Source organism: Sinohyriopsis cumingii, chromosome 14 (genome assembly GCF_028554795.1).
Source record: "Sinohyriopsis cumingii isolate HCF-2022 chromosome 14, ASM2855479v2, whole genome shotgun sequence".
Classification (NCBI taxonomy): domain Eukaryota; kingdom Metazoa; phylum Mollusca; class Bivalvia; order Unionida; family Unionidae; genus Sinohyriopsis; species Sinohyriopsis cumingii.
In genome coordinates this window covers 89,982,840-90,007,736 of record NC_142974.1, presented here as the reverse complement: position 1 = coordinate 90,007,736, position 24,897 = coordinate 89,982,840, and the positions used below count along the sequence as shown (strand labels likewise).

Genomic DNA, 24,897 nt, shown 5'->3' with positions numbered 1-24,897 from the left:
TTAAGTGTTTAGGCTCGAATAAACAGTAACAAAAGAAAGAGTGAAAACAACAAGCTTTGAAAAAATTAACAAATTATACATTTCCCTGGAAAAACTGTGTAAAAGTATAAAAAAATAACTAACGGTTTTAAGAATCAAATCCAAGAATAATCCACAAATTAAATTTTAGAAGTTCTAATAATGAAATGTTCTAATGAATTCAAATTCAAGCCCCAACGAAGAATCTAAGATGGAAGGTGTTGAGATATACTGTATCCTTTATGGTGTTGTAAGGTCTACAGTTCTGTGTTATTCACAAACAGTAATCCGGTGTTTGAATTTCCCAATAAAATTTAATGAAATGTCTTTGTCCAAGAATTCTGTATGAGCATTTAGATATTTCCAGGAAAATGAATTAATCCTTTTGAATCCAAATAATTTGAATAAAAATTATAACTTCAACTGACACAGTATAAAGTAAAAGCTCTGACAGAAATATCTCTAAAAAAAGTGATTATACATTAACTCGCAATGCAAAACAAATTCCTGGATGAGGGTCAACTTTCCACAACCTTTGAGAAGTAGTTACGTATAAAAGCACTTAGCCCCAGTATGACTTTGACAAGAACTGATCATTTTACTCTAAGAATAAGATAAAAATAAAAAGTTGGTTATTTCTCTTGCTGATTTCTGAACTAAGGTCAGGAACTAAGTCATCTTTAGGTGTTTACAAATGAACAGTCAAGGTCAAACTTTTCATTATTTTAACAAAATTAAAAATATAAAGTTTTAATCCTTACAAACAATTAAATTAGATCAAATATACCTAACACCAAGCATAAAAAATTAGATTAATAAAAAAGAACATTATGGATTTTCAAACTGTTTATTGTGATTGGGCCAGTTTTCATTGAAAAGAAAAGTAGCTGATAAAAGTTAACAAACTGACCCTATTTTTTGTCTGTCAACACTTAACATTTTTTGGACCAGAAAATAATTAGATTTATGAAGTGGTTTGGACCACAAAACATGAATCTATAATGCTAATTTTGGACCCTGTGCATTAATTGCATTTTCCTTAAAATATACAGCAAATGTTTTTGAAAGCAATTTTTGAGGAAATTATATAAAGAGTGAATATCTGTTGTATGGCATTGTGTTCTTGAGTCATAATTACAAGGTTTCTCTTTAAGCTGTTGTATGGCATGGTGTTCTTGAGTCATGATGACAAGGTTTCTCTTTAAGCTGTTGTATGGCATGGTGTTCTTGAATCATACAAGGTTTCTCATTAAGCTGTTGTACGGCATTGTGTTCTTGAGTCATAATTACAAGGTTTCTCTTTAAGCTATTGCATGGCATGGTGTTCTTGAGTCATGATGACAAGGTTTCTCTTTAAGCTGTTGTATAGCATGGTGTTCTTGAGTCATGATGACAAGGTTTCTCTTTAAACTGTTGTACGGCATTGTGTTCTTGAGTCATAATTACAAGGTTTCTCATTAAGCTGTTGTATGGCATGGTGTTCTTGAGTCATGATGACAATATTTCTCTTTAAGCTATTGCATGGCATTGTGTTTTTGAGTCGTAATTACAAGGTTTCTCTTTAAGCTGTTGTATGGCATGGTGTTCTTGAGTCATAATGACAAGATTTCTCTTTAAGCTGTTGTATGGCATTGTGTTCTTGAGCCATAATGACAAGGTTTCTCTTTAAGCTGTTGTATGGCATGGTGTTCTTGAGTCATAATGACAAGGTTTCTCTTTAAGGAATAAAAACAGTCTGTAACCATAGTTCAATTTAGGTAAATTGAAATGAATAAAGCGGTTAATAGACAGACTTATAAGGAATGTTTGCACATCAATTCGCATGATATTCCTTTATCTAAAAAAAATGCCTTCCTCATGAAGTAAAAATGCAATTCACATAGACTGAGTGGTCAATGAAGAAAGGTGCCATTGTTCAGTTAGAAAATACTTGGCCACTGTCAGGAAGACAGGTCACCATTACATGACACTCATATAGATTTGCCCAGTGGAGAGGTGGGGGAATAAAATTACCATTGTGAACAGGTTATAACAGTCGTATTAACTTTCCATTTGACAAACATTCAGCTGGTCAATAGACAAGACACACTCGTTAGTTTCACATTCAGTGACAAACAGGCCTTAGTTATGGGCCAGCAAGGGCATTAACAAGCATTCAGTCCTCCTCACAAAGTGAATTTCAGACGTTGATTACATGTAGCAGATAACTAGTAGCTTAGGGATGGCTATGTCAGAGCACCTGCATATCAGCCCATGTGAAAAACAGTGGTATTCTCCTGCAGAAAATGAATTAATTATCATATTTGGTGAAATGTCATCTGTTATTGATACCTCCATATTTCCAATTCAACCTTGTAATTTGTTCATTGTCAGTGTTTTTCCATTATAAGCAACAGTGTCACTAGAGAAAAAAAGCTGTCATGTTGTTTAAATTGATAATTGCTGTTGACAACTTTCATGGCAAAATGAACCTGTTGTAGTGTTTCATTGTAACAGTGACTCGTGATTATTTGGGTAGAAGTAATAAGTAAGTGGCTATTGAAAAACAAATGGCTCAGTTCTATTTTGTTTCTAAATATATCAGACTATTGCAGTATATTATTGCTAAATAAAAAAAATAGTTACCTGATCTTCCGTTGAAGACCATGAATTGTTGCTACATTTCAGTACAATATTTACATTGATCAGTGTTATTGAGATGCTTTAATCTGCTGCCAACATTCATGGAAACAAATACTATTAGTAATTGTTCACTGTGTTTTGGGTATATCATGTTTGTGGAAATGAGCAGCTTGTAACTTTTATCCAAAGATGTTAAACAGGCCTGTTTTGATTCATTCATAAGTAACAAGCAAACTGTCTCCTTTCCCATTTCAGGTAAAAATGAAAATAACCTTCCAGGTGCAGTGAGTTAAATGATGTTTAAAATGAATCAAATGTAAGGTTTTGTCTTCTGCCAGATTTCCAGTTGTAGGCTTGGTATCAACATGGAGTGTTGTCAAAGTGTTCACTGCATTATTATGCCCCTCCCAAACCTGCCATTCTTATGATTTTGCCATAAGACTTGAGGAAATGACACTTAAAGTAAGGACTTAAAGAATTACAACACAAATTACAGAAATAAAATTGTGTGAGGTACAATCCGGATACTGGCTTGTCTGTGTTTGATTTGGATATGGGGTTTTAGATTAGGTGGAATTAATCAGGCTACCATACTAATTTTATGGGAGTACCTCTGATGCTTTGACACTTCAGACTGTATTTTGTGAGGCAAAATATTTGAATGGTTCAAGCAATTTTTTTAATGGCATCCAACAAGTAATATGTCAAAATGGGATCAAAAAAGCTCTGAAAATGTGTTAATAGTACAGCAGAGTAAAAGGGAATATTCAGATTCTTGAGGAGCTAAGCATGAAGGGCGACAGTTATGTTAGTGGATATTGTGTTGATTTGAGTCTGTCACATGGCTGGAAATATGACTGCCGTTGCCATGGTCCACATGAATTTATTTTTTAAGGATTACAAGAGGAATCAAGAGCCATTAGGCTCCATAGTGTTTGGAACTGCTGCTTGTGAAACTGTACTACAAGATATTAAGGTTGCAGTAAACTTTACAGACTTTTTAGTTGAATATTTTTACCATTGCTGTCTTGAATTACATGTTTAGATTTTGAAATGCATGTTTTTCAGCTTGACAATAGCAGTACATGGTATTTTGTTGCATCTTACTGAAATTTGGTCCAACTTATAGAAAAATTTAAATTGCCTTTCTGAGAAGGTGGGTTGACAGGTCTGCCCTCCTGCAGCATGCCTGAGGGAAACTAGGTCAAATTGACCTACTTTCTTGCATGAATGACTTTGTTGTTTTTAGCTAATTCCAAGCATCAGACAACAGTGCACAAACAAGCTTTGTTGTCTCTGTTAATTTTTATTGCATTACATTTTAAGCATCTGAATATTATTCATTGTTATCAGAGAATTTTTGTAGTATTGATTATGAGACTTTGTTATGGTCATCTTCATTGTAAAAAAGGTATGTTTCCTATGTTTTAATTATTTTTAAACAGTCATTTGCAGATTCATTATATAAAGAGGTCTTGTTTGTTATTGAAAATAAGACAACTGATTTAAATAAGACATTCGTAATTTAAATTTAAACATGTTCTGAATTGATTTAATTCTTCATCATATTCCTCATCTGGTTCTTTTTCCCATCCCCAAAAATTTTGTATATATTGTCATATTACAATATCATTAATATTTTAAGTTTCTTTGAGAAAGGGTTACAGGAAAGTTTAACATGCAATCTTCTATTTACAAAAATATTTCAGAAATGTGATCTATCCCTGTTTCAGGAAATGGTAGATATGATGAGGCCTGGATCAGTCATTGTAGACCTTGCTGCAGAAGCAGGTGGTAATGTGGAGACTACAAAGCCTGGAGAGTTGTACAGGTACAAGGATATCACTCATGTTGGCTACACCGACCTACCCAGCCGACTACCCACACAGTCCAGTACCCTGTATTCCAACAATATCTCCAAATTCTTATTGTCAATTGGTATGATTTATATATACTCTATTTTCTAGATGTTCCTAATTAATTGAACCTCAATGTATTGTTGAAATTAATAATACGGTGGAAAATTTTCAAATCTTAGATGCCCATGCTCAGAGATTTTAATTCCCAACCAATGTACGGCATTCAGCTTGGATATATCTATGTGTATTCAATTATTTGTTCAATCTTGTAAGGGAAAAGTATAAAAACTATTCTTATCATCATAGAAAAAGTAGTTGTATGGAAAGGATGTGTCAATAACGTAATCATAATAAATTGATCTAATTATTATAATTATTTCGATGGAAATTTAAATTATGTAGTTTCCTGTTTGTGACTGTTGGAGCGCTTGGGTAACGAGCACAAAAAAAGGAACCTTAAACAAAAAAAACGTGCAAACTAATTTCTTTGAATAGTTTTTGCCATGTTCTTTTGTGGTGGTATACCACTTTGTAGCTTGTTACTGTGGTCGAGTGAATAAAGTGTGATACCACATCATTTTTTCATTTAATTCGTTATCAGATTAATTAGGATCAGTTACCAAACTTCGTTGTTAATGACGGGACCATAATTTGTGCTGTTAAGTGAAATGCACAAAATCGGATGGATTCTTGTTATAGAAACTCACCTTTCCGAGGCTGAAATTGAATTCATCTTCTCATGCTAATATTTTATGACTGTTTACAATGGCCACTGCTTTGATTTTACAGAACATCTGCTAAGTCAAGTCTTTATTAGGGAATGGCATAAACAAACACTGACTATTGATAACTGAAACCTATTTGCCCATCGGACTATTAACATTATGAAAGTTTCTAGACCGACAGGAAATCTGCTAGCCTCGGGCTAATGGACTACCGCTGATTTCGAGCCCTATATAGTAAAAAATGAAATATCAAAATTTGTGATTTAAGATCCATGTCTGTTTTCCAAAGAAAAATAAATAATTTGCAGATTTGATGGATTAACTTTATTTTTAAATTTCACAATGTATCAATGTTGCCCGTGTGTACTATTTTGCACTGCTTTAAAGTATTAATGACAGCAGATGAACAAGATTTTGAATTCTCTTGTGTATATCTGGTTGAATAACAGAGAACAAGTGTGGGTGTGTGTGATTTAGATTTTTAACATAGCTTTAACAATTTTCCAATCATATCGCTACGATGCAGTGTAGCAGTTTATAGTGATGACTCGGCCAGGATTTCGACCTCCCACATCCAGAGCGGACGCTCTAACCACTTGGCCACAAAGCAAAAGCTATGCAGTGATGTGAATAAGTAATCAAAGAACAAGACCACTTAAGCAGTATTTATTTCATAAATAAGGCTTGTAACAGTGTAGATACAATGCAGTGAATTCAGTATTTCATAAGGTATGAATGTGATGTGTATGGATCTTTAATGCCATAATCCTTTCCTAAGATCAACCTGAAAAAATAAAAAATAAAAATGTCTACCTTAAAGCTTCCTGGGGAAAAGAAACCATTAAAAATTATATATATATATATATATATATATATATATATATATATATATATATATAGTAAAATATTTGGTAATAGTGGGGATGGACTTGATTGCATCCTTTTTTAACCTTTGGGTGTTAACCTTTCTCTTTCTTATTATTAAAACATAAATGTCTTTACAGGATTCATTTATCTATGTTGGTTTTTGTTTTGTTTTATTCTTGCCCCATCTTCACCCCTTCAAGCCATTTTTTGCTGCTTCAGTGGTCTAGTGGTTACAGCTTCCACCTCAGATGCAGGAGGTTGCATATTAAAAGCCTGGAGAAGTCATACCAAAGACTTATAAAAAAAGAATGGTACTAATAGCTACCTAACTAGGAATTCAGTATTAAGAGGTCAGTATTAGAGCTGGTTGGCCTGGTGTCAGGATAATGTGACTGGGTGGGACATCATGCATGTTGGCGGCATGATGTCTCAGTGCTGGAAATAACTCTAAACTGCAATACTGTAGACATCATTGTGATGTGACTTAAGCATTGTCAAAGCTATGTAAAAAAAAAAAAATCACACACACCAGCCATTTTATGATGAGACTGTTGAAAGTTACTCATTCATAGAGGGGATACAACAATTTCAAATCTGCTTGTATATCAAAGTAGTTTATTTTGCTCAAACATCAGATGTGTGTGAACATTATTGGGCTGTGTGATGATGGTACATTCCCACCATAAACTGCTCTTTTTCTTCAAATTAATTTTCTTCACTTCATATATTTCTTTCAGGAAATAAAGATCATTTTCATATAAATCTAGATGATGAGGTTGTCAGAGGATCCATTGTTTGCCAGAATGTAAGTAGTCATGTGCTTTCTATTTTTATAATCTCTTATTTTTAACTTGATCTTCTGTTACACTCTTAGGAACAATAAGTATTTGATTATGTAATTTGTGTTTAAAAGAAATATGTAAAGTAAAAAATACAAATGATTTTAGCCATGCTATGGACCTGAAATGGTTAACTTCATCAGTGAAACAGAAGTGAAATAAAACAACTTTAATCTTGGTTGCTGGTTCTTTCTGCATGATAATTTGGAATTCTTTACAATGACAGGCAGTTGTGCTCCCAGTAAGTGTGAACTTTGACCTGAGTGCATATCCTGCCAGTGTCCACTGTCAGTGGAATGCATTCTTGTTGAGTGTGTCAGCTTCCACCATTTTTTATGTGGATTCAGTGAAGAACCTAATTCACTTCATACAACATATTTTGGCCATATATTTTTAGGATTTGATTTTTTTCTTCCATTTCTTACAGGGCACAGTGTACATGTCCATGGACAAGTAACCTTGCAAAAGTTGCTCGTCTGTAAGAACAAATTTCTTAAAAGTTGAAACTTAAGAACAGACATGAAATTTTGGTTGTGCATTTGTAAACATAATTTAGTCACAAATGTATTTTTTTGAAAACTTACGAACAAGTTACCACATAGGAACATGATATCATTCAGTGGTTTTTCCGATTTATGTTTAGATCATGGAAACTTGAAATATGTTTTTCAATGAAATAACCTCTTAACACAGTTCTAGATCCAGGAATACATTATTACTTAGATATGAATTTGGCAGTAATGATTACTTACCTAATCACAATGCATTTTACTCCATATGGAATATCTGAATGATCTCACTGGTCATATCCTTTGTTGTTTAGTGCATTTTTTAGCACAAAATGTTGTACATATTTGTAATTGAAAAGTGTAAAAAGTGTATTTCATTTTCTAGTTCCCCCTTTATAATCCTGAATGCCTCCTATAGGTCAACCAGATGACTATTTTCATTTGCTTATTTTGAATTCTTAGATGTAAAGGAGATTATTTTTTAACTTGGAGCACTGCATTTAGATCTGAATTTTGGATCTGCAGTGTTGGAATGTGTTTTACAAGCACGTGAAGTTGGTGTTGTGGTTATATTTTTTTCTATTTTGCTAAAACACTAAAAAATGATACAAGATACAAAGTCAACAGTTTTCTCCCTTCAACTCACAGGAAACAGGATTTCATAACTTTATCAGAAAATGAGGTTGAGTATTTTTTGACTGTACAAGATGACATTAGGTAGTGATATTTATAGCATAGTGTGAATAAGTGGACTTAGGTTTCTACACATTTAATACAATTTACCTTTGATCTTGTACTCGATAACTTAAATTTAGGATCGATGGGTACCTAGCGGAAGTTTTTTAATATTTTAACAATTTAAGTTTTGTTCAGAATGAATGAAAATGGAAGGAAATAATGTTGGGCATTGATAAATACAAAAAACTATGTTAACAAAGTAGAAACAGAACTCAGATGGAAGGAATTGTGAATGCATTTCAAATGCAGATGCCCATTTCAGGCTCTGTGAGTGAAATTTGTCATGTGATAGACATTAGGTTTCTTTCAGTTTTCAATACAATCAGTAGTTGTGGAAATATATACTCTCTGCTTTTACAATCTGCTACTTGTAGCTATGAACAGAGTTAAAATGGTTGTTAAAAATAGGTTTATGCCAGTGCTTTGTATATTTAGGGAGGAATCCTTCCCCCAGCTCCACCACCAAAGCTTGATGCTGTGGCCCCTCCCAAACCAGCCAAAGTTGCCAAGGAAGAGAAACCAAAGGACCTGTTTATGCCTACATTTAAGGACTCCTTGATGTACACAGCAGGCCTAACAGGTGCCTTGGGTTTAGGGATGGTCTCACCAAACCAGGATTTCACCTCCATGGTCACCGTTTTTGGCCTGGCAGGGATTGTGGGTATGTTCTATAAATTATTTTTACATAAAATTTGGATAAACACTTGTGTGCAAATCATTGCTCTTTAAAAAAAAAAGTGCCAGAATTCCATGATCTAAATTCCAGTATTCAGCTCACCTGGTACTCTTTTGGTATGACCTTTGCCCATCATCAGTCCATTGTCAAGTCTCTTGTTATCACATTGGAGTCTTCATTTCTGATCCATTTTGGAATGTGGACTTGTATCATCAAAATCTTGGAGAACATCGATAATGAGCAAGATTCACACGTAATGATGAGGTGATGATGCAGCTTTAAATGTGATTTCACTAATTTGTAAGTGGTATCAATTTTTCATGATTTCATTGTTGCTTTGAACCACGAATTTAACAACCCATTGAAAAGTTAAACACATGTGATGAAGAAGCCCCCAATCTATTTTCTTATTGAATCATTCTTAGAGATCAACATAGCTTTTTGATAAATCAACTTATTACTATACTTCTTTAATAAACCCAGTAAAAACGGAATTACAAAGCATTTTGAAACACTAATGAAACATTTACATGCACTAATTACAGCAGATTACTGAATCTCCCTATTCCTGGATTTTTGAACAAAACTACTAAATGCACATACTGTTAATCAAATCTGGTGGTTGACAACTTTTTTTCAGGTTTAAACATATCCCCCCCACCAAAATTATTGAATTAAACAAGTCCAGTGTTCTCAAAGCAACAGATAATTTTGGTCCTCTCTTCACATATTTTTGTGTGAACTGCAGTTATCCATTCAGCATGATTTTTTTAAAGGTCCATAAATACAGTACACTTAGGTTTACCAGTGTTGTTTTCCTTTTTCCATGTTGGTTCTCCTGGATCTGTTTAACTTAACATATTTTAATTCTCTGTTGTAAAACATTGTGACTGAAGTTGGTTTTATATGAGGCTGTGAATCCATTGTCTTTCAGTTTAGTTATCACCTTTGCACTTCGATTGGGTCTGAACGCATTAAATACTGATGATGCCTGCCAATTGCATTCAGCAAGGGACAACAGATCATGTGGAATAATGTCCTCCAAATCAGCACTTTTAATCCACACCAAAGCTGTCATAAAGTACTGATGGTTAAGGAAGTGATCATACTTTAATAGCTGTCACCTCCTTTTTCATGTTCAGTGTACATGATTGGTCCTGACGTGTCTGATACGTGCTGCTATTAAAATGTATGTACCTTGTATTCTGAGTTCTTTTCTTCTTCTGAGTTACTCTGCTTTTCTTTACGGAGAGAAGCTGTTAAAACAGAACTTATTACCCACTGTACACATCTCTAACTGCACTGATTTCATTAATATGCATAAATCTTGTATAAAATAAACACAGTTGATTTATTGACAGAAGCCTATTTAATAATTTGATCAAAATCTTCTCAGAAAGTAAGCGTTGACAATCTCATCCTACCAGTCAGTATGTATTGCTTTTGCTCATAATTCTACCAAGATTAAAAACTATTTTACCAAATTTATTCTGAATAACATCACAAATGCAATCTCTACAGTGGTACAATTTTCTTATGCACATTTAATTTATAGTGTGCAACTGACCTTTATCCATAATTGAGGGTAGGAGTTTGGGCCTACCTGATCAATGGCTATTTTTATCAACAATGTATTACATAGCTAATTCTTGAATATGATTTTGGATTATTTATTGAGCTTATTATTTGGAAGTAAACATGTTTTCCTGAATCTGAATTCAGGACACTGGTCAGCAAAATAATACACCTTATGGATCAAAATGAATAGTTCATCATTTAAAATGGAAAAAAGTAAGAAGTAACACTCTTAAGCTGAATAAATTGTTGGCTATAAAGTTTGTTTGTAAAACCGATGTATTATAAAACTTTGAGACACTGATATACGGTTGTGTGATAAGTGGATGAAGAACCATTTGATTAAATGCATTGATGTTAAGTACAATGTACAATTGCAGGCTAGCATAACCTATGTGCAGTGTTAACATAATTACTTTAGCCAGTTAAATAGTTATTTGCAAATTTGCTTTCTGTTCTTGTATTGAATTTAATCTAGTTAGAACCTATATCTTGTTATAAGAAAAACAAGAAAAGTTTGCTGATGTTTTTGCAGAGAATTATTATAGAAAGTTTGATGGCATTTGGTGAATTGGCATGTAATGGTTGCTAATTGCCATATTCAAGTGTCTGAAATGTTCTGTTTGATATACAATGAAAAATCTTTACATGAGACAGATATACCAGAGTTGTAGTGTAGTGAAGTAATTTGCATACTATGACTTTACAGCCAATGAAAATAAAGAAACAAAATGCTTACTACATTTCAGGTTACCACACTGTTTGGGGAGTGACTCCAGCCTTGCACTCCCCTCTTATGTCTGTGACAAATGCCATCTCGGGGATCACCGCTGTTGGTGGGATGCTGTTGATGAGTAATGGGTATTATCCTACCAACACACTGGAAACCCTAGCAGCAGTTGCAGCCTTCATTTCCTCCATTAATATTGGGGGTGGGTTCCTTGTCACACAGAGAATGCTTGACATGTTCAAAAGACCAAGTAAGTAAATGGTCACGAAGTATGACAAATACTGTGTTCTTTAGTGCATTTTAAGTATAACATTAACAAAGTATTGAATATGATGGGTTAATTCTTGTACTTTACATTTGTTACTAAAAAAGTATTGTGTTGAGTTTAAGTTGAATAGTCTTTGATAGCAAGACATTCTGTACAATTAACTGCTTTCCAAACCATTTCTACAAATCTCTCTTATTTAAGAGAAGTTCATAAGAAAATTTTGATATACAACATTTACTGCTAATTTTCCATATCATTTTTGTTGAGATTGCCCAGGTGGAAATTCAATATAGGACTCATCTAAATTTGTATATTTATTTTCAGCGGACCCTAAGGAGTACAACAAGTTGTATGCCATCCCTGCTGCAACCTTTCTGGCAAGTTATGGATATGTGACAGCCACAGGGGGCTACCCTGATGTCAACCAGATGGCGTACCTGGCAGCCTCATTATGCTGTGTTGGTGCTCTGACCGGCCTTGCATCTCAAAAGACCTGCAGATTGGGTATACGGCTGTATTTCATTCTGCTCACTGATTGCAAAATTCAAAGTTTATGTATTCCGAGATTTAAAAATTTTTTTTTGTTTTTACTCTCCTTGGCAAGAAATCTTTCGACCTAAATTATTCATGGTTCCCACAGTCCTAAAAATTGCAGACAAACTTGGTGAAAATTCATAACTTTCCAAACCTAAATAAGTTGTGAAGATTGAACAAAATTATGTGATGTCATGGCAAAGTAATGTTTCTTGATAATTTGGTAGAGGTCAACTCATAAGTGTACAAGATGTTTGTAAAATGATAGCAATGAAATTCTGCACCATGATGATTGTTTCCTAATAATTATCTTCCAAATCATATTGGTATATTATTTTGGAGACTGAAAGGAAGTAAATTTTACCAAAGGACCTACATTGCAAGCCCATCATAAGGAATTTTTTTGGCATTGATGTGGAAAGCGACCTGTACAACTTGTTAAGAGTTAAAGAAAGGTCATGAAAAATTGAAAATGCTTCCAATGTGACATCTTGAAAATTTTTTTATTGCTACTCCTCAACAGGGAGTCATATTGACAGGAGGTTTTTTTTACCAGAAAACTTAATGTGATGTCTAGATGGTACTAAATGAAAATGGTGCTTCTCTGACATTCACCATTGGAGCCATCTTGAAACTCCTTGTATCCCTTCTCCTAAATATAAAGTCATATTGACATGGTTTTCATGAGAAGACTAAATATGGTCCTGAATGAATGCAGTGCCTATCAGACTGTAGCATTCCCTAATCCTAGTGGTATGGGTTTGATTCAGCTCAGGCCAGTTTGGGTGAGTTACCTGATTGTGTCCTTTGGAAAGACACTTAGCTCTCTTTTCCTTGATGTGTTATAACCAGTAATGTAAGTTCCATTGAAAACACCTAGCCATTGCAATATTTTTTTTTATGTTAGATCAAATTTCTGAACACTATTGCTGGTATCTGTTTAATAAATCTATTTAAGAATTCTTAGGCCGTTACTTTTTGAACTCCATTTTTTTTACCAGAAGGATGCAGGTTCCAATCCTGTCATTGGATCATCCTAAGTTGTCTGCAATGGTGTGTCCATTGGAATGGCACTTTATTCCAGTTACCTCTGCATTAAATAACCTTAAGGGGTTATTGTGCCACTAAAACAACTCCAAATCTTTCAATTTACGTGCCACTTAAACATCAAACCAAACCAAATCTTTTAATTTACATACTAATTTGCTGTTGATTTTGATTTTCAGGCAATGCCTTGGGTATGATTGGTGTAACAACTGGTATAGCTGCCACCATTGGTCTCCTGAAGCCAACTCCTGAAGCCCTTACCCAGATGTTTGCCTGCCTGGGATCAGGTACTAACTTCTTTACACATCCACAACAGCACATACTGCATTAAACTAAGTAAAATGTACATAATCTGGACCCAACAACATTATTCCACAAAGGTATGTACCATGCTGCTTTGCATGTTGTTGAACTTTGCTTTGATTTGAATTTTTGATCATCTGAGCCATTATCATGTCTGCTGAGGATTCTCATCTTTATGCTGATTATGTTGCTTAGATAGAACTAGTCAGGAATATTTGTTCCTCCTTTTAACAGACTATGCTGCATAGCAAGGTATTCTATTTTGATATCATTCCAATTCAAACAGAGGTGTTGTTTTATTATATCAAGGAATTTTAAAGGGAGTGTTTTGTAAAATTGGAGTGACAGTATTTGAGAACTTCAATTCAACTAATTATATTGATAGGAAATGTTTATTTGCACCAATTTTAAATATCCCAGATCTAGTCATCAGTAATAAATTTATTAGCTTGCCTCTACAAACATAGGAGAGCTATTTAATTGCCATGGGGAGATGGCTAAGTGGACTAACTTGGTACATGTACATACATTGGTTGTTGCTATTCTTGGAACAAAAGAAATACTGGAATTGTAAATATTGATGAAGGGGTGAATGTTGACAAGTACTGCACCCTCATCATAAAGGTAAGTGCTAGTGGCCCCTATTTTAATGGCATTGATTAAATATGTTGTAAGTTTATTTATCATCAAGCTAGATCAACAGAATCATTGTATGCATCTCACACACACCTTTAGAACAAAAGGTCACTGTCATTTACATTTTACCAGCTTAGGTTAAGTATTTGCAACTAGCCCATGACCAGTAGTTTTTTTCAGCACACTGTCCAAACATGTATACAGTTGTATTAAATGAGTGAACCGCATTTTATATATATGAAGCCTTAGCTGTTGTGGCTAATCATGGCATTTGTAATTGTAGGTGCATAAAAATACAAACAAATTTTGATTTATTACATGGTCAGCTCAATCCAGGGTTCCCACGCTATCAGGAAAAATGAGAAAAAAATTCCCGACCGTGAAAAGTCCTAGATAATTGCAAGTATTGAACAAAGTCAGCGAAACCCATGAATTTTCCTCCACAGCTTGATGTCCAAAGCAAATACGCAATAACTGATTATGAGTTAAATTTCTCGAGTTCTAATGAGAATATTAGGAGGTTGTAGTATGGATCATTTGGGTGCTTGCCATAAATATATTTGTTGAGACAATCGAAATGGTGAGTGGATTAGATTCATCGGAGGTGTCAACTTTATAGGATCACTTGTGGCCTTTGGAAAACTGCAAGGTACAGTCCCATTATAAGGTACTAAATGACAGTTTGATATCCGTGTATTTTTTTATATGGAAGGTATGAAAACCAGTCTAGAATCACAAGAGGCCAACATGGTGGCCTTAAAGCATAGTCGCTTTGCGGATAAGCTAGCAATCTTAAATGTTAAATCGAACAGTTGTGATTCTTGTTTAATACACTTAAGTTTAATCATGCTTGCATCATCATTTTATTATTTTAGTATGGGATTGAACAATTGCTTATTAAATGTTTGACTTGGCATTGTTCAATTTCTGGTTGCAGGTGGTTTGATCGGCACTGTAATGGCTAAGCGAATGGAGGTGACAGACTTACCCCAGATGGTGGCCCTTTTCCACAGCCTTGTTGGAGCTGCTGCAGTACTGACATGCTTTGCCAACTTCCTGCTTGAGCAGCCACATTTTGCCACTGACCCTGCTGCCAATGTCATCAAGACTTTCATCTTCCTTGGGACATACATTGGAGGTGTCACCTTTACAGGATCACTTGTGGCCTTTGGAAAACTGCAAGGTACAGTCCCATTATAAGGTACTAACAACCTTGTTTTAAGGTGAAAAGAGACACAAAGAAAATGTCAGTGATTTTCATATCTGCTTATAAATGAGCCAAACATGTGAGTTGTCCATGGACAGCTTTTGACATCTGCTAAAAAATTTAATATATCTGCTTGTCTGTCTTGCCTGCCAGTATTTGTGCATTACTTATTACCTTCCCAGTTGTATCATCATAGCTGTTGCTATGGGAAATGAAAAGGAAATATGGGCTACAGTTCATTGTCATGATTTTGCTGGCAAAGTCTTTTTCCAGAAAGATGCAGCACACTAAGAGTCACTGAAGTGCTTGAAAATGCTCATTTCTGTTGCATAATGAGGAAGGTCAAGTAGGCATATTTGATTTGGTGATGGATTTTTGACAAATACAGTAATTTTTATCCATTTTAGAGCAGAATTCTGCATTTCTCCTGACTTAAATCTGATTTTCCTCAATATGTTCCATTTTTTTCTATCATCTGCAGTCTGGTTTTTAAATAACAGTCCAGCCCCATTGCACAATAATTTAACTATACAAAGACAATCCTTATAATACTGTTCATATTGTATACTATTTAACAACAATAAAGAGCATTCTCCTTGGTCAGAAGTTTCTACTCATCCAACAAATCTGTTTGTAATAGAAACTGGTGGACATAAGCATGGTTGCCAAACATGGCATTTTGAATTATCATTAGAGAGACAGAGTTTGGATATAGGTTTGAAAAAGGTGTGTGTGTATGTATGTATACATACACACATACATACATACACACACACACACACACACACACACACAAAGTCGATGGGAATGAAGTTGGTCAATTTCTAAGAATACTGAAGGCCAGAGGAGTGGCATTTTGCAATCTTTGCCAGAAAGATTTGAACTCCTATTGCCAACTCTACAGTAGCATCAGATGTGTTAAAGGAGGAGTTGGACCTGTATGATTTGACAGTTATAAGATTCTAAACTGATTCCCATGGATGGATAACATACAGATCACTAGTGGGGAAATGATAATATTGTTGCCAGATACCCTTTGTCTATCAAAGATGGTCGTGTCTTTACTGAGTTTTTTTCATGGTCCACAAGTAGTCATCTTTGAATGTCATAAATGATATTATCAATTCTATAAATCAGGAAGAATAAACCCACAACTGAGTCCAGGAAAAATATATGGTCTGAAGGCATCAGGAATAATGTGATATGGTATTTTAAGAAAGATTTCTTACAAGAGAGGCAGATGCAGCCCTGTGTCGGAATATGCCGACTGCATATAGTGAATACAAGGACCTTAAAGGGGGGGGGGGGCTTCAGTTGAGAATGAAAAGAAAAAACTGAAAACCGAGCCCACAAAATCCAATGGTTACAAAAAGGAAAGCAAAAATCTTTGTTCAGGCTACCAACCAGTTTGTGAAAACTTTAGTTGGAGAGTGGGGGTGAGTGTCTGCTGACAAGAGGATCAGCCATAACAGAAATAGCCTTATGCATACTTTGTGTAATTCTTGATGACTGAGGAGCTGCAATAGTTCATAAGTAGTTTGCATACGAGACTTGTAACAATGGCTGCACTTTACTCCAGTTGCCTTGGCCTAAAGAGATGGTCATATGGACATGAGGGTTTCACTAAACATTGACCTCTCTGGTGGTCTATTGGTTAGAGCATCTTCCTGTGATGTGGGAGGCCGTGGGTTTGAACCTTTCTTCGTGCTTAGCATTGAGAGGTTAGTGTTATGATTGGTCAGCCAGGTGTCACATGATGTTGCAAGCCTGTGGCATGATGCCCTAGTACTAGACATCACTATAAACTAGCACACTGCAGACATTGTAGTGATATGACTGCAAAATTGTTAAAGCTATCTTAAAAATCCTAACCACACACTCATCCTTGTTGGTGTCTTGTTGGTCCTATATAAATATGGTGTCACTGTTACATGCAATATGGCTACCACAGCAACTAATTTGAAAATCTTATTTCTCGAGAATAGCAGAGATGATCATTAGACCAACAAGGGGTTTCCACTGAAAGATTTCTTGTGATGACTAGTTGGTCCTAAAATGAAAATAGTGATGATATGATGTCTGGTATTGCCACCAAGGCAGCTATTTTGAAAATCATTTTTGCTACTCCTCCTGAAGCGATGATCGTATCAGCTGTTATCCCGAAAATCTTGTTATCAATACTCCTACATATTGTTTTCACTGAAATACTTAGTTTCTAGTTGGTTCTAAATGAAAATTGTGATGATATGATGTACAATATGACTACCATGGTCACCACGTTAAATATTGTTATTGCTACCCTTAATGAATGGATGATCATAATCACATGGCATTTGCACTAAAAGACCATGATGTCTGGTTGGTCATAATGAAAATGGTACCTGTCTGATATCCAGTATGACTATCATGGTGCCAATCTGACATCCGGTATGGCCATCATGGTGCCAATCTACATCTGGTATGGCCTCTTGGTGCCAATCTGACATCTGGTATGGCCATCATGGTGCCAATCTGACATCTGGTATGGCCATCATGGTGCCAATCTGACATCCGGTATGGCCATCATGGTGCCAATATGACATCCAGTATTGCCATCATGGTGCCAATCTGACATCTGGTATGGCCATCATGATGGCAATCTGACATCTGGTATGGCCATCATGGTAGCAGTCTGACATCTGGTATGGCTATCATGGTGCCAATCTGACATCTGGTATGGCCATCATGGTGCTAATCTGACATCCGGTATGGCCACTAAAGGCACCATCATCAAAACCTTATCATAACCCAACATGAACAGAAAGTCATATTGATGTGGGGATTTCATCAGAAGACTTCTTATGATATAATTCAAGTGGGAACGAAAGTTGTTGTTGTTGTAGGGTTTAACGCCATTTTTCAGCACAAGATAGGCTATACATGGCGGCCAGTATTAATGGTGGAGGAAGAACCTGGGAAAACCCCGGTAAGAACCACCAACCCATGAGAAGATACTGGCAAGCTTTCTCACATACCCCACATTAGCCGTATCAGAGACTTGAACCCACGCAGACAGAGGTGAGATGGCAGTAATCCGTAACGGAGAGCACTTTAGATCACTTGGCCACTCGGGACACCCGGAAAGAAAGTAACAAGATACCATATATAAGAAGTTATCCATGAATGCAGGAATTTTTCATGGTTTCATTATTTCTTTGTACATTTTGTTGCAGTTTCAAGTAATGTCTTATGCACTACAGTTCATTTTAAATAATTTCATTGCTTGGGTTAACTTTTTTTGTTTAGCTCATAAGCCAATACGGTTATAGCACCCTGTATGCATACTGTGATACCAAGATTTATGAAATTTCATAAGGGGATGTATCTTGATGAAAACTACACCCATATATTACAAAATAGGTCACTGTAACTAATATTTCAAGTTTCACATTCCAGAATCATCAAACAAAGTGATTGTATGCATACCTGTTGGTACCACACCCTTCCAAGAAAAGATTGTGAGCTACGTTTGACAGTTACTGGCCTGCATATATGCATCTTGTTCACGTTGATGTTTTATTGTTGTATAGTACTGCTACACCTGGAATCATAAAACTTGATGAGATGATACATATTTATGAGTACAACACCCTTGTCTTAAAATTAGGTGACAGTAATTCATATTTCACTGATTTCAAATCAGTTTTTGATGTTTTCATTGTTAAAGCTTTTATCATTCAACTTAGTGGTTGTCTTCTTGCACTACAGCCATTCCAGAAATGACACGTGACCTATATTTCAAATTTTCTGGCTCGGGTTAATATTGTGCATATTTAGATAACTACTACATACATTTTGGGCATTCTCTTTACATACTATCCTGTAATTAGTAACCAATGCTTCCTTCTTTTAGTAGTTGGTCATTCTGGACTCAGTTTTTGGTTTATTTTTATGTCTGATGGTCATTTCTCAGGCATTGTTCATACTAGAACATGAAATTAATAATATGTATCTCTATTACTACCCTTACAACAAATGCTAGTTGTGACCTATATACTTCATCTTTTAGTGGCAGTGTTTTGACCAAAAGAGATCATGTAACCTGTATTTTGTTCTACAGTGACTTTGTTCCTAGTTTTTGTTAAAAGTTAATTTATTGGGTGCTGTTTATGTTCTATCATTAAACTTGTTAATTAGATACATATCTGTAACTAAGATCTAAGACGATGACTGACCTACATTGTATGGGCTAAGTATTTTTGTTTATGTCCATGCTAGACAGATATACATCCTAGTCTACTCACTCTGACCAGTGAACTTGAAATAAATGTTTATTCAGTAGTGAACTTTCCATATTAATAACTGTACATTTTGTAATATTACCAGGTATTGTACACGTGAATGAGTCTAAGAAATTAGGTGCATGGACTCTGTGTGTGTGTGTGCGCTTTGGATTTTTAAGATAGCTTTAACAATTTTTCAGTCATATCGCTACGATGTCTGCAGAGTGACAGTTTATATTGATGTCTAGCACTGGGGCATCATGCCGTAGACATGTAGCATGATGTCCCACCCAGTCACAGGCTGACCAGTCCTAACACTATTCTCTTAATGCTGAACGCCAAGCGAGGCAGCTGTTAGTACCATTTTTGTAAGTCTTTGGTACGATTCGGCCAGGGATCGAACCCACAGCCTCTCACATCCGAGATGGATGCTCTAACCACGAGGTTACTGGAGTGGTCAGGTGCATGGACTAAGTAAAGTGTGGCTTTTAATGGTGTACTATGATACTATCTTGTCTAGTAAAAAATTAAGAACTGCAAATAATACATTTTTGTTAAAATATTGTTTTTATCATCTTATTACAGTACCTTACTTGGATATGATGAAAAAGTTTTTTAAATTTTTTTTGTCTTTCATTCCCTGTCATGGTACATGGGTAAATGGGTGGGCAGGATGGTAGGTTGGTGGTGTCACAGTGTCATGACATATACTGGTTTTACAGTGCAATTACAAGTTCTGATTGAAAATTAACATCATACCAAGTTCTCATGTGGAGATTAAAGATTGGAAATAAGATTTTGGTCAGGAATCTTTTTTTGTTAATATCCATGGTAATATTTAAACAAATTCCACTCCGATCACTTCATAGCTGAATATTATGAGCTCATATTTCTCTTTCTCCATCTACCACAATTGCCTCCATCCTCTGTCATGTCCCCACACAATCATCAAGTAGGATCCTTTAATTATTTATTTTCTTGTTTTTAAATTTATTTATTTATTTATTATTATTATTAGTATTATTATTTAATAAAAGCAGATCTGGTACAAAGCATATTTTGAATATCGCATCATGTTCTTATCCATCACCATTCATGCCAACCTTACTGAAAAAATCAGGAGAATACTGATTTCTTGTCCTATCTCCTGAATCCCCGATTTTTCAACTCTTCGAGAAAGAAAAACATTCTTATTCTGTTATACAAAAACATTTTCCGTTTCCCTGTTTCAGTATCAGGTTTTTCTGTGTTTGGTATGTTTCTTAGTACTTAACTATATCCAGCTTGATTTCCGGTTTTCATTTGCCAATACAAAGAGATTGACTCACAGTATGGTTCTCTTTATCCAACTCCAAATCACAGCAACATAATGGATAAGTTTCTCAGTAAGAAGCAAAAAACAGGAGAAAAGGAAGTAACTGATGAATTTTCACCAGCCAAGAAAAAGAAATGGGATCAAAAATATACTGATTGGGAGAAGCAGTTTGCTTTCATTCATCCATCAATTTGCAGGGCCTATCATGCATTCTGCCAATGTTGCTCACAGCATATCTCAATACATTGTGGTGGTCTACATGACATTAATAAACACAGTGCAAGCTTACAGGTGTGTCAAAACAATCTGTATTATTGTTTATGGACCTGGATTTTTTTTCCAGCCAAATGGAAGGAATCAACACTGATGATCTGCATAGAGTTTCAGCTTTCTCCTAGTTCAATTTAGATGCAGAATTGAATGTGGGAAGAGCAGGTCATCATTGGGTTGCTCCCAGGATAAAAAAGGATGAATCTGGCCATCTGTTGTTTCCAACCTTTGGAAGAGTACTATCAATACTTTCAATATGCACATCAACAGCAATACTGAGAATGCATTCTCAATGGTCAGGAAAAAAAACAATTAGCCAAAGAGCCAGCCTGTCAGCATCATCCCTAGAAGCTATTCTTGTCGGCAAATTGGCACGCAAGGACAAATAAATAATGAACTTTTGCAGAACTGCAAGTCTGCAACATACAATGGACTGAAATAACAAAAGTAGACAGCTTTATCATGATATATATATATACATCTTACTCCTGTACCTCCTGATTTTTTACCCTGCCTCCTGATTTTTAATGCTGATTTTCCTGATTTTGATTTTTTTTCAATGTTGGCAGGTCTGCATGAATTATGTCCTAAGATGTGGCATTTGTGTCAAAAAGTACTTTTGGGGGTTAGAATTTTTTTATATCCAATTTACGGTCTTTAATCACATAATTCCACTCCTGTCTCCAGGCATTCCAGCTTTTGGGTCATGTCCCTGGTTAGGGCCTCTAGGGTCATTACCTGATCTATAGACAACTTTTCTCGGGCATGTCATGTTTCTTGAAGCAAAATTCTTATTGGGAGAGCTTCTCAATTTAAAAAAAAAATGCTTTTTCTGATTAATAAAATATTGTAATACTTCATGCTCAAACTTTTTATGTGCAGGTCTGTTGAAGTCAGAGCCCCTGCTTTTGCCAGGTCGTCATGCCATGAACTTGGGTATGCTGCTGGGTAATGTGGGTGCCATGGGATACTTTATGATGACTAACACACCAACTATTGGAATGGCCATGCTAGGCACGACTACTGCTCTCTCCAGCATCATGGGAGTCACTCTCACAGCAGCTATTGGAGGTAAGATTTCCCTTGCCAAGTGTAATTCCAACCCAAGGCATGAAAGATTATGTACCTGTTCCTTTGATCATCTTTCCTCTGTCTACTTAAAGGAATTCCAGCACTGCTTTTAGCAACAACTTTTACTCGGTACAAGATTTCAAATAAATAAGAGTTTTGGGAGCTGCATTATTAAAAAAATTGTGTAGTGGAAAATATTGCTTTTCTGTACCTTGTTTATACAGGATGGATTTTTGTGAACCAAATACTCAATGTGCTGTTTCTTTCACATTAAATTTAATACACTCTGCAGTGAAATGTTACTTTAAATTGGCATCACTTGCCACTGACATTAAATGATGCCATTATATGGGAGTCATGAAATGCTTACAAGATTCTGTGTGGTAACTTAAATATAAACCAACCATTATCTGCTTTGCTTTAACTGTTACAGAAATCATAACATAAAAGCTGGAAAAAGTTCCAGAAACCACAAAGTTATTAAATTAAACTTGATTTAATAATGATAAGTGTTAGTAGCCTAATAAGGAATGCAATTGTCACTTTTAAATTGCATACCAAAGGCCCAACAGAAATATAGCGTGTCATGTAAAACTTGGTAATTGTAACAGTGTTGAAGATTTCCTGGACTTGACAGTTCAATGTGAGGGTTTCTGTTTAAACTTATTTGTTAATCTTCCTTACTTGAAACCCCCAATTTTGTTGTTATAAACTTCTGTTGCATAGTTGGTGAATTATTGCATTTAAAAGCAAGACACAAATGTTGGCATGGCTGTTATCAGCTACTAATACGTATGATGCAGTGTGTTGGCAGAGCTATTACCAGCCACTGATACTTATGATGCAGTATGTTGGCAGAGCTATTACCAGCCACTGATACATATGATTCAGTGTGTTGGCAGGGCTATTACCAGCCACTGATAAATATGATGCAGTGTGTTGGTAGAGCTATTACCAGCCACTGGTACGATGCAATGTGTTGGAAGAGCTATTACCAGCCACTGATACGTATGATGCAATATGTTGGCAGAGTTATTACCAGCCACTGATACGTATGATTCATTGTGTTGGCAGGGCTATTGCCAGCCACTGATACGTATGATTCATTGTGTTGGCAGGGCTATTACCAGCCACTGATACTTATGATGCAGTGTGTTGGCAGGGCTATTACCAGCTACTGATACGTATGATCCACTGTGTTGGCAGGGCTATTACCAGCCATTGATATGTATGATGCAGTGTGTTGGCAGGGCTATTACCAGCCACTGATATGTATGATGCAGTATGTTGGCAGGGCTATTACCAGCCACTGATATATATGATGCAGTATTTTGGCAGGGCTATTACCAGCCACTGATACATATGATGCAGTATTTTGGCAGGGCTATTGCCAGCCACTGATACATATGATGCAGTGTGTGTTACAAGGGTTATTACCAGCCACTGATGCATATGATGCAGTGTGTTGGCAGGGCTATTACCAGCCACTGATATGTATGATGCACTGTGTTGGCAGGGCTATTGCCAGCCACTGATATGTATGATTCATTGTGTTAGCAGGGCTATTGCCAGCCACTGATATGTATGATGCAGTGTGTTAGCAGGGCTATTGCCAGCCGCTGATATTTATGATGCAGTGTGTTAGCAGGGCTATTACCAGCCACTGATATGTGTGATGCAGTGTGTTAGCAGGGCTATTACCAGCCACTGATACATGTGATGGAATGTGTTGGCAGGGCTATTACCAGCCACTGATATGTATGATGCAGTGACTAAAACAATTCTCAAGCAGTTACAGTAATCCAGTAGATATTCAGTGAATTGATGCAACCATTACTATACCTACAGTCAATATGATTATTGTTAGATTAAAAAGAAAAATTAATTTTGAACAGTAGTTGGGAAGAAGTGCAAAAATGCTGTGACGTTCATTGCAGTAGAGTGATCTGGGGTTTTTTTTGGGTGTTGGTGGTGGTAGCATTTTCTAAAATTTATATTTCATAAATCACAATAGAAAATAAACATGGTCTGTATTTTGATGAAAATTATAGATAATAACTGGAATGACATCACAAATGAGAAACTGAGCCTAGATCAACGGAGGTAATGCAATCAATTTTATAGTTTTTGGTATCAGATAGTACTGAGAATTTGGTGTGGTTACATTTTACTGTAGAAACAGATTTTTAATTTACACATATTCTATGAAGAAGCATAGAATTTATTTCGGTGTAGAGGTTCTACATATATTTGACTTTGAATTTCTCTTGCTTTAATTTTCAGGCGCTGACATGCCAGTGGTGATTACTGTTCTGAACAGTTACTCTGGTTGGGCCCTATGTGCGGAAGGGTTTATGCTGAACAACAATTTGATGACCATTGTGGGTGCCTTGATTGGATCCTCTGGAGCCATCCTTTCCTACATTATGTGCAAGGTATGCACATACATTATTCTTACATCTTTCAGAATTTTTAGATTTGAAGACGTTTCATACAAGAAATGAATCCTGTTTATCTCAGTGACAGGACAGATTGGGTGATTTTAGCTCTGCTTGGTCATAGTCAGGAAGAGCTTATTGAATTGCCTGTTGTCAATCATCCATCTTTTATTAGTACATGTTTGTTAATAGCTGCCACTCCTGATCAACTTGGAGGGTTGCCATAATACTTAACACACACATTCATCCCAAGGACTAGTTGGTGCCAAATGATAATGCTGCTTGTTGGACATTTAATGTGATCATCTTGATGATAATCTTATCACCACTCTTTTGACTGAATCATCATATGAATGTGGGGTTTTCACTTGAAGACTTGTGATGTCTA

General features: G+C 35.7%; 1 protein-coding gene across 1 annotated transcript in view; it reads left to right on the top strand.

The window, feature by feature from the left end:
- LOC149784346 (NAD(P) transhydrogenase, mitochondrial-like) overlaps positions 1 to 24,897 on the top strand; it is a 52,392-nt gene that overhangs the window by 15,704 nt on the left and 11,791 nt on the right. Inside the window, exons 5-13 of the mRNA XM_089932393.1 lie at positions 4,374 to 4,578; positions 6,829 to 6,896; positions 8,613 to 8,838; positions 11,178 to 11,408; positions 11,751 to 11,930; positions 13,187 to 13,294; positions 14,884 to 15,129; positions 21,883 to 22,071; positions 24,355 to 24,506. Of these exons, the coding sequence (XP_089788519.1) occupies positions 4,374 to 4,578; positions 6,829 to 6,896; positions 8,613 to 8,838; positions 11,178 to 11,408; positions 11,751 to 11,930; positions 13,187 to 13,294; positions 14,884 to 15,129; positions 21,883 to 22,071; positions 24,355 to 24,506 (1,605 nt within the window). The remainder of the gene's footprint in view (positions 1 to 4,373; positions 4,579 to 6,828; positions 6,897 to 8,612; positions 8,839 to 11,177; positions 11,409 to 11,750; positions 11,931 to 13,186; positions 13,295 to 14,883; positions 15,130 to 21,882; positions 22,072 to 24,354; positions 24,507 to 24,897) is intronic.